Source organism: Heterodontus francisci, chromosome 20, assembly GCF_036365525.1.
Source record: "Heterodontus francisci isolate sHetFra1 chromosome 20, sHetFra1.hap1, whole genome shotgun sequence".
Taxonomy (NCBI): Eukaryota; Metazoa; Chordata; class Chondrichthyes; order Heterodontiformes; family Heterodontidae; genus Heterodontus; species Heterodontus francisci.
The window spans coordinates 78,905,591-78,918,491 of record NC_090390.1 but is presented as its reverse complement, the minus strand read 5'-3'; the positions used below and the strand labels follow the sequence as shown (position 1 = coordinate 78,918,491).

Below are 12,901 nucleotides of genomic sequence, written 5' to 3'. Positions count from 1 at the left end.
GCTAGGCAGTGTCATCGCATCAATGTTCTTTTTTTTATCTTCCTTGCTGCAACACTCCACCTCATCTCTGTGAAGTTCCCTGCGGGAGTAGATCAACTCTACAGGATGAACAGGAAACTATTTAACCTACATCGTCTCCAGTTCAGAACCAAGGCCACTCCAGCCTCTGTCATCGAGCTGCAGTACGCTGACAATGCTTGCGAGTGTGCGCGCTCAGAGGCCGAGCTTCAAATCCTCATCGATGCATTCACGGAGACGTATGAAAGAATGGGCCTTAAGCTAAACATCCGGAACACCAAGGTCCTCCACCAGCCTGCTCCCACAGCACAATACTGCCCCCTGACTATCGAGATCCACGGCGAACCACTGGACAATGTGGATCACTTCTCTTACCTCGGGAGCCTCCTCAGCAAAGGCAGACATCGACAATGAAACTCAGCGTCACCTCCAGTATGCCAGTGGAGCTTTTGGTCGTCTGAGGAAAAGAGTGTTTGACAACAAAGACCTCAAACCTGGCACCAGGCTCATGGTCTACAGGGCCGCAGTGTTACCTGCCCTCCTGTATGCGTTGGAAACATGGACACTGTACAGCAGACATCTCAAAGCCTGGAGTGATATCACCAGCGGTGCTTCCGCAAGATCCTGCTAATTCAGTGGCAGGACAGGCGCTCCAATATCAGTGTCCTCTCTGAGGCCAACATCCCCAGTATCGAGACACTGGTCATGGCTGGTCAGTTACGTTGGGTGGGCCACATCATCCGCATGCCTGATACAAGACTCCCAAAACAAGTTTTCTACTCTGAGCTCTGTCACGGCGAGAGGTGACCAGGAGGCAGAGGAAACACTACAAGGATGTCCTTAAAACCTCCCTGAAAAAATGTGACATCTCCACTGATTCGTGGGAATCTCTTGCCCGAGACCGCCCAAAATGGAGAAGACGCATTCGTGAAGGTGCCAGTGAGTTTGAATAACGTCGACATGCCCAGGCAGCGACCAAGTGCAAACAGCGGAAGAACATTGAGCGTTCAGAAATTCGAGCATCCCATTCACTCACCTCACCAAACATCACCTCCCCTACCTGTGGCAAAACGTGCAGATTCAGAATTGCACTATTCAGTTTGTGCTGTGACCTTTCACCTATGAAGACCCTTAACAAAGAGAGGAGTCTTTCATCCTAGCTGCCGGGGGTTGGATTTCACCCCAGGTCCCAGAAGTGTAAGGATAGTAGAGTGAACATTTTCTGCTGTGGATGATAAACTCATGCTGGGAGGAGGCAATGAATATTAAGCTGATCGATATACAACTTCTCAGTGACAGCACTCCAATCTTTGAGTTAGAAGGTCATGGGTTTAAGCCCCAATCCAGAGTCTTGAGCTGAGGGTGGGGGGAGGGGGGGGGGGGAAATGTTGTCTTCCAGATGGGATGTTAAACCGAGGCCCCATCTACCCTTTCAAGTGGACGCCAACAATCGCATGACACTATTTGGAAGAAGAGCTGTGGCGTTCTCCCTGGTGTCCTCCCCAACATTTATCCTGCAATCAACATCACTAAAAACAGATTATCTGGCCATTATCACATGGTGTTTGTGGGAGCTTGCAGTGCGCAAATTGGCTGCCACATTTCCTACATTATAAAGGTGCTTCATTGGTTGTAGTGCACTTTGGGATGTCCTGATGCTGTGAAAGACGTTATAAAAACATTCTTTTTCTCTTCCCTTTCAGATCTTATGTGAATTTTCACAATAGCTCTAATCAAGTTGCTGAGTCCTTTAGATGTAGCACTGGGAATTCATCAAAATGGGGATAGTGAGGCAAGGTGATAAATTCTGCAAGTTAGCAGCCCTTAACCAGGTGTTGGAAAAACAATTAACGAACTGAAGCTACATAAAGGCTGCATATTGTGTCCAAAATTCGTTCAGCCTTTCTGTGAACTGCAGGAGGATAAAGAAGTGACTGGCAAAACCCATGAGAAAGAAAACTAAATATTGTCATGAACTCGTGCTATGCCAAATGATGATTTTGAATCCATTGGTTGGAAACCTAAATTAAACTTTTAAAAAGAAAGCAGCTAAAATGGCCACCGCAATTTATATTGAAATATCTTGCATTCCAATGTCTGGTTAATCTCCCACCAGAACAATGGCTTGCTAATTTTGAATGAGCTACCTGCTTTACCTCCATTAACAAGACATTCAAGGCCATCTTGGAACATTAACACTGGTGGAGATGAACCTCAAAGGGTAAACACTGAAAAAATGGGACCCAAGAGAGAGATTGGAATTCTTGAAACTTGACCGAATTATGATGCAAAAGTGAGAGAATACACTGGACAATAATTTGACAGTCTCTCCATCTGTGTGAAAACCTGGAGTTTCTTTAGGCTACAGCAGACAAGCACCTGATTTTGACCAGTGCAGGACCCAAGTGGGGGTCGCTCTCTATCTCCAACACTATAAGTTCGACCCCTGCTTGTCATCTGCAAACATCCAAGTCTATCATTGCTGCAGACAGAGACCCTGGGGAGAAAGCCATCTACATCACTGTGTCCAAGAACACCCTGAACCAGGTGGCCACCTCTACCAGCCAGAAACTTCAGGACCATGAGTTCATCCAGAAGACAACTGAATTACCAGACTCCACAGACTGTATATTCTTTTATTTGTTCTGGACTGTAATCCAACTCTGTAACCTATTTGTGTGTGTGTGTGTGATTCTCATGTGTGTATGTGCGTGTTTGTGTGTGTGTGAAAGTTGGAGCATAGTTTATTATTTTACTTACATCGGATTTTGCTTTTAAGTACAATAAACTAATCTCTTTCTGGTTTAAATTCAAGAAAACCTGTCGGATTGGTTCTTTTATCATCATAGCACCTAAAAGGGTTAAACTCTCACTGAATTGGTAAGCAATATCACTGTTTAAAAGAAATAAACCTTGTTGTAGTCAAACAAGGAGAAGGACAAGAGGGGAGCCTGTCGACCCCTCCTCACCTGATCATAACAATATGGAAACAAGAAATAGAGCCTGGGAGCAAGTGATGCGATGGTACAACGTCTGCACCCTGAAAGGGGTTGATTGCCGGAGTCAACATTGTGTACACTACTTATACCTGGCAACAGGTGTAGAAGAAGATGGCATACCTTAAGGAAGCTGCCAATGTAAGACTACTCATCCGTACCATTTACTGGATCGATGGCCCAAGAATGAGTAGTAGAGAGTGTTGCCAGATAACTTGCTCCACATTTACTGGTGGACCATGTCAAGCCCTCACCCAACACTACAACTATTCCACTGCGTATCATTCAAATCCATATTCCAGCAAAGCACAGATTCAATCTGCACTTTGTAACTGAAAGCATTCCCATCTACAATGCCACACACGTATATAGTAATTGTACCATGACTAGCTGAATGTTGTCTGTTCAGTTAGTGACACCCAGGATGGGCTACAATCTCCTTAGATCTACAGCTGGCTCTGTTCTGCCCAAAACTTGTTTCTCACGGAAATAGCCAGATGGTCTGGAGATAATGGTTGGTGATTGTGGGTATTCCAGTTCTGGTGCCTTCTATCTCCCAGCCATGACCGCTTTCATTTTGTACTACTTCAGCCATGAAATACTTTATTTGTGTTGCCACAATTACCATCATTAATTTCAACTTGACTTGCTGACTGCCAAAGGATTCGCCACTTAGTTGCCTTTTCAATCCCCGAGCTACTGTGAAAGTACATACTGTAAAAATCCCCTTTTTCAATGTCCCCTTTTTCCTGTTCTCCTCACATCTCGTTAATGCTTCTGGTGAATTAGTAGCCAATATATTAGCCGTGGCTTAGTTGGTAGCACTGTTACCTCTGAGGCAGAAAGTTGTGGATTCAAGTCCCCATCAGAGACTCAAATGCAAAATTTAGGCTTATGCTGCAGTGTGATACTGAGAAAATACTGCATTATTGGAGGTGCCATATTTCAGATGAGATATTAAATAGAGGCCCTGTCATCTCTTTCATGGCACTATCTCAAAAAGAACGGGGGAGTTCCCCCCACCAACTCCCCTGTGTATCCTGGTCAATATTTATCCTCAACCAACATCACTAAAACAGATTTCCTGTGTACAATTACATGTTGTGTTTCCTATGTTACAAAAGTGATGACACTTAAGAAGTCCTTAAGTGCTTTGGGGTATCCTGAGGTTGTGACGGGTGCTATAGAAATGCAAGTCTTTCTTTGCTTCTTGCTTTTAAACTTCACATAAACCTTACCTACTGTTAAGAAAAGAGAAAATAGAAAAATACTTCTAAAGACAACAAAGAACAATGATATAACCAGTGCTAAAAATGTACCACAAAACTGGACTAAAAAGACCCAGATCCATTACTAGCTGCACCATTCATGTTGCTTGTCCTATGCTCATGCAGCTGTTTGACTGGAACACTCAGTCCAATCCCAGTTTAAGTAGATGGAAAATTGTGCTTGGCTTCATTTAAATGTGTTATAATATTTTAAAGAAGTTGTGACTCTCGTCAAGACCACTTTAGGCCGAACTTTAGATTTCTATTCTCCAAGTGTCTTTTCAACTCTTGCACCACTGCCTAATGAAACAGGGCATTTACCCTGGTGTACTAACCCAATGCATCCACTTCCCACTTTACTCCTCTATATTACATAAAAATGTTGGTGAGATTCATTTTGCACATTCTATTTCCATCACTCTTATCTAATTAGTAGAGTCTAGTCTGCATAAATGCTACAGAAGCTATTGTTAGGAGCTAGGTTCAGGGCGAGGGCTATATTATTATGGACACGTCTTTCCAAATAAACTGGTTTTGTCCTACAGCGTACTATACAAGTTGGGGTTGAATTTCCGCAGGGTTCTCCTAATCGTCTATCGTAACTTTGGCAGAGGATCCGTAGAAAACTTGTTGAATTTTTTTTAATTCTTTCATGGGATGTGGGCATCACTGGCAAGGCCAGCATTTGTTGCTGGTCCCTAATTGCCCTTGACAACTGAGTGGCTTGCTAGGTCATATCAGAGGGCAGTTAAGAGTCAACCACATTGCTGTGGGTCTGGAGTTAAATGTAGGTCAGACCAGGTGAGAACAGCAGATTTCCTTCCCTAAAGGACATTAGTGGACCAGATGGTACCATTACTGAGACTAGCTTTCAATTCCAGATTTTTATTAATTAATTGAATTTAAATTCCTCCAGCTGCCATGGTGGGATTTGAACCCATGTTCCAAGGGCATTAGCCAGGGCCTCCGGATTACTAGTTCAGTGGCATTACCACTACACCACCATCACTCAGACATTGCTTCGGGTTTCTGGAGGACTGTCTGCCAAAGTTACAGTGGGATGATTGAGAGCTGCCCCTGCCTAGAAATTTTGCAGAACCAATCAATTATGTTTTTTGAGATTTACGGCCAGATTTCAACTGTAGCTCGTTTTTACCCAGCCAGGTCTCTAGACAAACTCTACAACTTTGCCGAGTGCTCCGGCTTACACCTGATTCTCGGCTTGAACGCCCTGCTGCGGAATCCTGACAACTCCTGGAATGGTTCCAGTGGCCTCAGTCTCCTCAAGTACTGTGCTGGAAAGAAGTATAATATATCCTGGGAGCTTGGAAATGGTAAGTGAGCTTCTCTGCCCAGTCAGCAAGGTCTTTTCTCCCCTCACTTTCCATGTACTTGCCTGAATATGTTGATGAGTGTTATTAGCACCATGTGACAGTAAAGTTTGATAGTTAGCCACATATTACAGAAAAAGGATATGGAGGCACAAAAAGAAGGTGCAAAAAAGATTTACTAGAATAAAACAGAACAAAGAGGTTATTCCTATCAGGGAAGATTGAACAGGCTGTGCTATTTTCTCTAGAAAAGAGAAGGCTGAGGGGTGATCCAGAGCGGTATTTAAAGTTAAGAAGGGGTTTGACAGGGTAGACAGAGGAGATGATTTCACTTGTGGGGGAGTCCAAAACAAAGGGCCATAAATATAAGACAGTTGCCAATAAATTGAATAAACTACTTTACTGAGAGAGTTATTAGAACATGGAATTTGCTACTGCAGGGAGTAGTTGATGTGAATAACGTGGGTGCATTTAAAGGGAAGCTAGATAAGTACATGAGGGAGAAAGGAATAGAAGGATATGCTGATAGGGTGAGATGAAATAGAGTGGGAGGAGGCTTGTGCAGAGCATAAACACGCCATTGACCTGTTGGGCCGAATGGCCAGTTTTTGTGCTGTAAGTTCAGTGTAATTCTATATAATATTAGCCGCACAGTCTCTGTGTAAGGACATTCATTTTTTGTGCCAATATGAAGGCTTAAAACGTAGGTTGCAAGCTTAGCTAGGTATTCTGGAGTGTGGCTTACTTTAGCCTGGGGGGGATCTTTGCAGAATCTTTGCTTAGAAGATGAGGTGGATTGGGTAGAGTCTGCGATAGAGTGGGTTGTATATGGCCTGTAGAAAGAATGGACTCTTTGGATCAAATGGACTTTTCTCATTCCATTCTTCTTTATATACAGGAGTGGATTGGTTCCCCTGAAGGGGTTTCTCACGGAAAAAGAGAGAGTGCTGATAATATAGTGCTGTGGATCTATTTACGGAGGGATTCGGGAAATATCCTGATTTACCATATGGCCAGTCCATACCTGCTTCTATATTCTATAACATAGCGGTTTTTAACTATTCTAGAAAACCGTAACAAATTGCAGCTAATGTAGTCAACTCTGGTTGAATGCATTCCTGAAGATTTCATTACATGACATCCCGCTTCCCATCGCCTGCTCCCACATTCCCACTGTTGGTCTTCCCAACATGTCCATCCCCAAGGCAAGCCATTTTCTCATGCCAATTGATACACAGATTCTCCATTGACTTAACTAGATGATTTATGACGATCAAACAGACTCTTCTCCCCCCTCCCCCCCCCATTATAATTTATAATGCGCAAACAAAAATGTTCAAAGAAAATGAGAAAACAAAAACGGTATGATATTTTTCCCTGTGTCTTGCTCACAGCAGTATCCTCAAGATTAATTTTCAATTGCCGAGGGAGGGTTGCAACCCCATCTGCAGCTGGTAAAGTCACTGGCTGGAGAATATACAATCTCAATGTGAAAGTGCAGGGTTCAAATTTGATGTCTTCAGTTTCGGGGCCCATGGATTCACCATCACAATGGAAAAAGCTTCAAGAAGCAAATAGGCTGGATGAACACAGAACTAAGTGACAGTAGCATAGCACTGCCTTGGCTTGGTTGCAACAGGACTGTGCATGCAGCATTGATACACACTGTGCTCAATTCACCCACACTAATATTTTATCAAAGCAGAACTATCTGTTTTCTTTTAATTTTATGTCCCTGCTGTTAGAGACATCCAGTTTAATGGCCAACTCGTGATTGTGCTAGGTTTAATGCTCCACCAATTTGTCAGCTTTGGTGAGACATTACATCTGTTCTCAGTCTCAGTTAGACTTGATGCAGTGACACACCAGACTAGACTGACACCACTTTGCATCGTGAACCCTTTCAGGCCTCTCTAAAAGATCATAGCTGAAAGGGGATAAAAATACTCACTGGGTTAACAGTGACTAATGCTCAGAATGAAGCAAAGCATTTTGAAGAAGGGATTTTATGTGCGCTGGGATCATGAGGCACCAGCGGGAAATGGGAGATTCCTGGGAGTTTGAGTTGCATCAGTTCCTGGAAAACCACAAACTTCCTTCAGTGTAATCCATTCATTCTAACATACTGAGCTTTGCTGTATAAGAGAGTCTGAATAAGTAAAGACTGTGCACACCAGACTCTTTTTCTGCTGCTGGATAAACCAGTTGCGTGAACACTGAAGCGTTTACAACTCTTAAGGAGGCACTGCCTTGGTACCTAAGCACTATCATAAGAATAAAAGTAGGAGTAGGCAATTCAGTCCCTTGAGTCTTTCAGCTCATGGCTGAACTGTATCATAACTCCATGTGCCTGCCTATCAGAGCAGGCACACCTTGCTTTGCAACATGCAGTGACAGTTTTGTCAAGCAACAATGTGTTTGATGATCTTTGGAATATATTTGCTTTAAATGGTGAGTGCAGATAATTGTCATCTGGAAGAAATGATTCAGATGAAGGATGGCGCTCAGCAACTTGACCCGAATTAATGTCACTCAGGTATTCAACACAGAACACTTGAAGGATATTTTTGTACTTCTCAGGCATTTTGACTTTCTCTCAGCATCTAGCATTGACAACCCTAATCCCTTTAAGTTACGCCAGAGAGGGTTTGGCTGTCAGTCTTATTTTAAAATGCAATATGTGACATTCGCCATCAGGTATATTTCTGGTACGCACATACTGGAAGAGGAGAGGGTGGGAAGGGAGAGAGGAGGGATCATAATGACATTCTACAAATAGGAATGGAGAAAGGGATTCTCGTTGCCCTTTTGAAAAGATTGACATCAGGTTAAATCCATTTCAATTTTACCGCAGTAGTCTTTGTATCCAGATATAAAGAGAGAGACATGGGGATTGTTCTTAATATCAGTGTCCAGTATCAGTTGTGTGTTTATCTTGGGAGATTTTGGGGTGTATTTTCCTGTTATTGCACCCAGTGTATTGGACCACATTGAGGTAACATGTGGAGGAGTACAGGTTGAGAAGGATTGCAGGCCCATAAGGGAGTCCGCTCAATTTTCCATCCAGTAATTGAACAGAAAATTGGGCATATTTTTGTTATCAGCCTGCAGTCTTCCCTGCCTGGTTTTCCTTGCTGCACTGTCCCAAGGTGATCTAATAAACCCAGGGATAATAACAGGAACTCCGCCCCTCTTTTTCCTTGTTCTAACCTTCACAATACTGGTTATTCCCTTCCCCATCTCCCCCCCCCCCCCACCCCTCCCCCCACAAGCCCTTCACCCCCTCCACAGAGCCATTTCAAACAATTTATTGGTGTCTTTTTGGACAGGATTTCTTACTGATTGTTATGATCGGTACAGTCCTATATTGCTGTCACTGGATTGGAAAGAGATTCCTTACATACAAACATACGAATTAGGAGCAGGAAAGGCTATTAGGCCCTTCAAGCCTGCACTGCCATTTGATAGGATCATGGCTGATCTGATTGTGGCCTGAACTCTACTTTCCTGTCTACCCGCTATACCCTTTGACTCCCTTGTTAATCAAGAATCTGTTAAATGCAGTCTTAAAGATATTCAATGACCCTGCCTCCACTGCTCTCTGCGGAAGAGAATTCCACAGACTGACAACCCTCTGAACAAAAAAAAAATTTCCTCATCTCCGTCTTAAATGGGAGACCCCTTATTTTTAAATTGTGACCCCTAGTTCTAGTCTCTCCGACAAGGGGAAACATCCTTGCAGCATCCTCCCTGTCAAATCCCCTCAGGATCTTAATTGTTTCAATAAGATCATCTCTCATTCTTCTAAGCTCCAATAAGATACAGGTCCAACCTACTCAGGTTAAGGAGAAGCTAAATGATTACTTTCTGTCTGTCTTCACTGAGGAAGATACAAGAAATCTCCCAGAACTAGAGATCCAAGGGATTAGGGGGAATGAGGATTTGAAGGAAATTAGTATTAGTAAGAAGGTTGTATTGGAGAAATTAACGGGGCTGAAGATTGATAAGTCCCCAGGACCTGATATTCTACATCCCAGAGTGTTGAAAGAGGGAGCTATGGAGATAGTGGATGCATTGGTGATCATCTTCCAAAATTCTATAGATTCTGGAGCACTTCCTGCAGATTGGAAGATCGCAAATGTCACCCCACTATTTAAGAAGGGAGGGAGAGAGAAAACAGGGAATTACAGACCTGTTAGCCTTACATCAGTAGTTGGGAAAATACTAGAATCTATTCTAAAGGATATGATAAATGGACATTTGGATAATAATGATCTGATTGGGCATAGTCAACATGGATTTATGAAAGGGAAATCATGTTTAACGAATCAGTTAAAGTTTTTTGAGGATGTTACTAACAGAATTGATAAAACGGAGTTGGTGGACATGGTATACTTGGATTTTCAGAAGGCCTTTGATAAAGTTCCCCACAGGAGGTTGGTTAGCAAACTTAAAGCACATGGGATTGGAGGTAATATACTGGCATGGGTTAAGGATTGGTTAACAGGCAGAAAACAGAGAGTAGGGATAAACGAGTCATTCTTGCGTTGGCAGGCTGTGACTAGTGGGGTACCGCAGGGATCAGTGCTTGGGCCCCAGCTGTTCACAATATATATCAATAATTTGGATGTGGGGACCAAATGTAATATTTCCAAGTTCGCGGCTGACACAAAACTAGGTGGGAATGTGTGTTGTGAGGAAGATGCAAAGCGGCTTCAAGGGGATTTGAAAAGACTTAGTGAGTGGGCAAGAACGTGGCAGATGGAATATGATGTGGAAAAATGTGAGGTTATCTATTTTGGTAGGAGGAATAGATGTGCAGAGTATTTCTTAAATGGTAAGAGATTAGAAAGTGTAGATGTACAAAGGGACCTGGGTGTCCTCATCAATAAGTCACTGAAAGTTAACATGCAGATGCAGCAAGCAATTAAGAAGGCTAATGGTATGTTAGCCTTTATCCCTTTATCGCAAGAAGATTTGAGTACAGGAGTAGTGAAGTCTTGCTTAAATTGTATAGAACCTTGGTTAGACTGCACCTGGAGTACTGTGTGCAGTTTTGGTCCCCTTACCTTAGGAAGGATATTATTGCCATAGAGGGAGTACAACGAAGGTTCACCAGACTTGTTCCTGGGATGGCAGGACTGTCCTATGAAGAGAGATTGGGGAAACTGAGCCTGTATTTTCTAGAGTTTCGAAGAGTGAGAGGTGATCTCATTGAAACCTACAAAATACTTAAAGGTTAGATGCAGGGTAGATGCAGATAAGATGTTTCCCCTGGTTGGGGAGTCTAGAACCAGGGGACACAATTTCAAAATAAGGGGGAAGCCACTTAGGACAGAGATGAGGAGAAATTTCTTTACTCAGAGGGTTGTAAATCTTCGGAATTCTCGACCTCAGAGGGCTGTGGAAGCTCAGTCATTGAGTATGTTTAAAGCAGAGATTGACAGATTTCTAAATACAAATGACATAAGGGAATATGAGGATCGTGTGGAAAAAAGGCATTGAAGTGGATGATCAGCCATGATCATATTGAATGGTGGAGCAGGCTCGATGGGCTGAATGGCCTACTCCTGTTCCTATGTTCCTAACCTGTCCAACTTTTCCTCATAAGATAATCCTTTCATTTCAGGAATCAGTCAAGTGAACCTTCGCTGAACTGTTTCTAATGCAATTATATCCTTTCTTAAATAAGGAGACCAAAACTTTACACAGTACTTCAGATGTGATCTCACCAACACCCTGTACAAGTGTAGCAAAACTTCCCTACTTTTATATGCCATTCCCCTTGCAATATAGGACCACATTCCATTTGCCTTCCTAATCACTTGCTGTACCTGACACTAACTTTTCATGATTCTTGTGCCAGGACAACCAGATCCCTCTGTACCTCAGAGTTCTGCAATCTCTTAGAAACTCTTAATACGATCAGGCAGAGTCAACATGGTTGTGTGAAAGGGAAATTGTGTTTGACTAATTTATTAGAGTTCTTTAAGGAAGTAACAAGCAGCGTGGATAAAGGGGAACCTGTAGATGTGGTTTACTTGGATTTCTAAAAGATGTTAGGCGAACTGGCCTGTAGTTTTCTGCTTTCTGTCTCCCTTCTTTCTTGAATAGAGGAGTTACATTTGCCATTTTCCAATCTGATGGGACCTTTCCAGAATCTAGGGAATTTTGGAAAATTACAACCAATGCATTTGCTATCTCAGCAGCATTGTAATTGTTTTAAGTTCCTCCCTTCCTTTCACCTCCTGATTTACAAATATTTCTGGGATGTTATTTGTGTCTTTTACAGTAAAGACAGACACAAAATATCTGTTCACTTTTGTTACTTTTTTAAAATTCTTTCGTGGGATGTGGGCATTACTGGCAAGGCCAGCATTTGTTTCCCATCCCTAATTGCCCTTGAACTGAGTGGCGTGCTAGTCTATTTCAGAGGGCAGTTAAGAGTCAACCACATTGCTGCTCGGGGCATTAGCTTGGGCCTTTAGATTATTAGTTCAATGACATTACCACTACATTACCACTACACCACCATCTCCCCTTTCATCCAAACTGCTGAAAGGTCACAGACCTGAAATGTTAACTCTGTTTCTGTCTCCACAGATGCTGCCAGACCTGCTGAGTATTTCCAGCACTTTCTGCTTCACCAATGTCCTTTGGGGAAGGAAATCTACCATCCTTACCTGGTCTGGCCTATATGTGACTCCAGTGCCACAGCAAGCTGATCTGAAATGGCCTTGCAAGCCACTCAGTTGTATTCAAGAATGTGGCTCACCAACACCTTCCCAAGGGCAACAAATGCTGGCTTTAGTATTGATGCCCACATGACGATATAAAAAAACAAATTCTAGAGTTTTTCTTAATCAGATTTGGTAATTAGGGAGCGCTTTCCCTCAGGAGATTAAATGAATTGGGTCATGTTCATGTTAGGGTACATTGTCATCAGTCTATAGAAAGGGTGGGCTTGATGGGCCAAATGAGCTTTTCCTGTGCCCTTCATTCTTCTGCCCCATTCCTCTGGAGTCAGGTCCTCCCTTTTTTCAGAAGGTATTAATTTTTACTATTTCGGCTCCGTTCACACTACAACTATCGTGTCGGCAAGAAGCGGATTTGCTGAATTCAGTGCTGACCTCCTCCAGGCAGTCTCACTCCATTTCATTTCAGAATCTCCACACCCCCAATTCACATGCCAAGTTTAGCATTGGTCGAAAGCAGTTTTGGCTTCACTCAGACATTAAACTTGCAGAGTGTGAGTCATTGAATTATTGAAAATTAAACAAATGTAACT

General features: G+C 42.8%; 1 protein-coding gene across 3 annotated transcripts in view; it reads left to right on the top strand.

The window, feature by feature from the left end:
• hpse2 (heparanase 2) overlaps positions 1 to 12,901 on the top strand; it is a 378,650-nt gene that overhangs the window by 173,786 nt on the left and 191,963 nt on the right. For 2 of the 3 annotated variants that reach the window (XM_068053086.1, XM_068053085.1), the window contains exon 4: positions 5,443 to 5,616. The exons of the other annotated variant lie outside the window; for it this stretch is intronic. In XM_068053086.1, the coding sequence (XP_067909187.1) occupies positions 5,443 to 5,616 (174 nt within the window). The remainder of the gene's footprint in view (positions 1 to 5,442; positions 5,617 to 12,901) is intronic. 3 annotated transcript variants of the gene reach the window in all.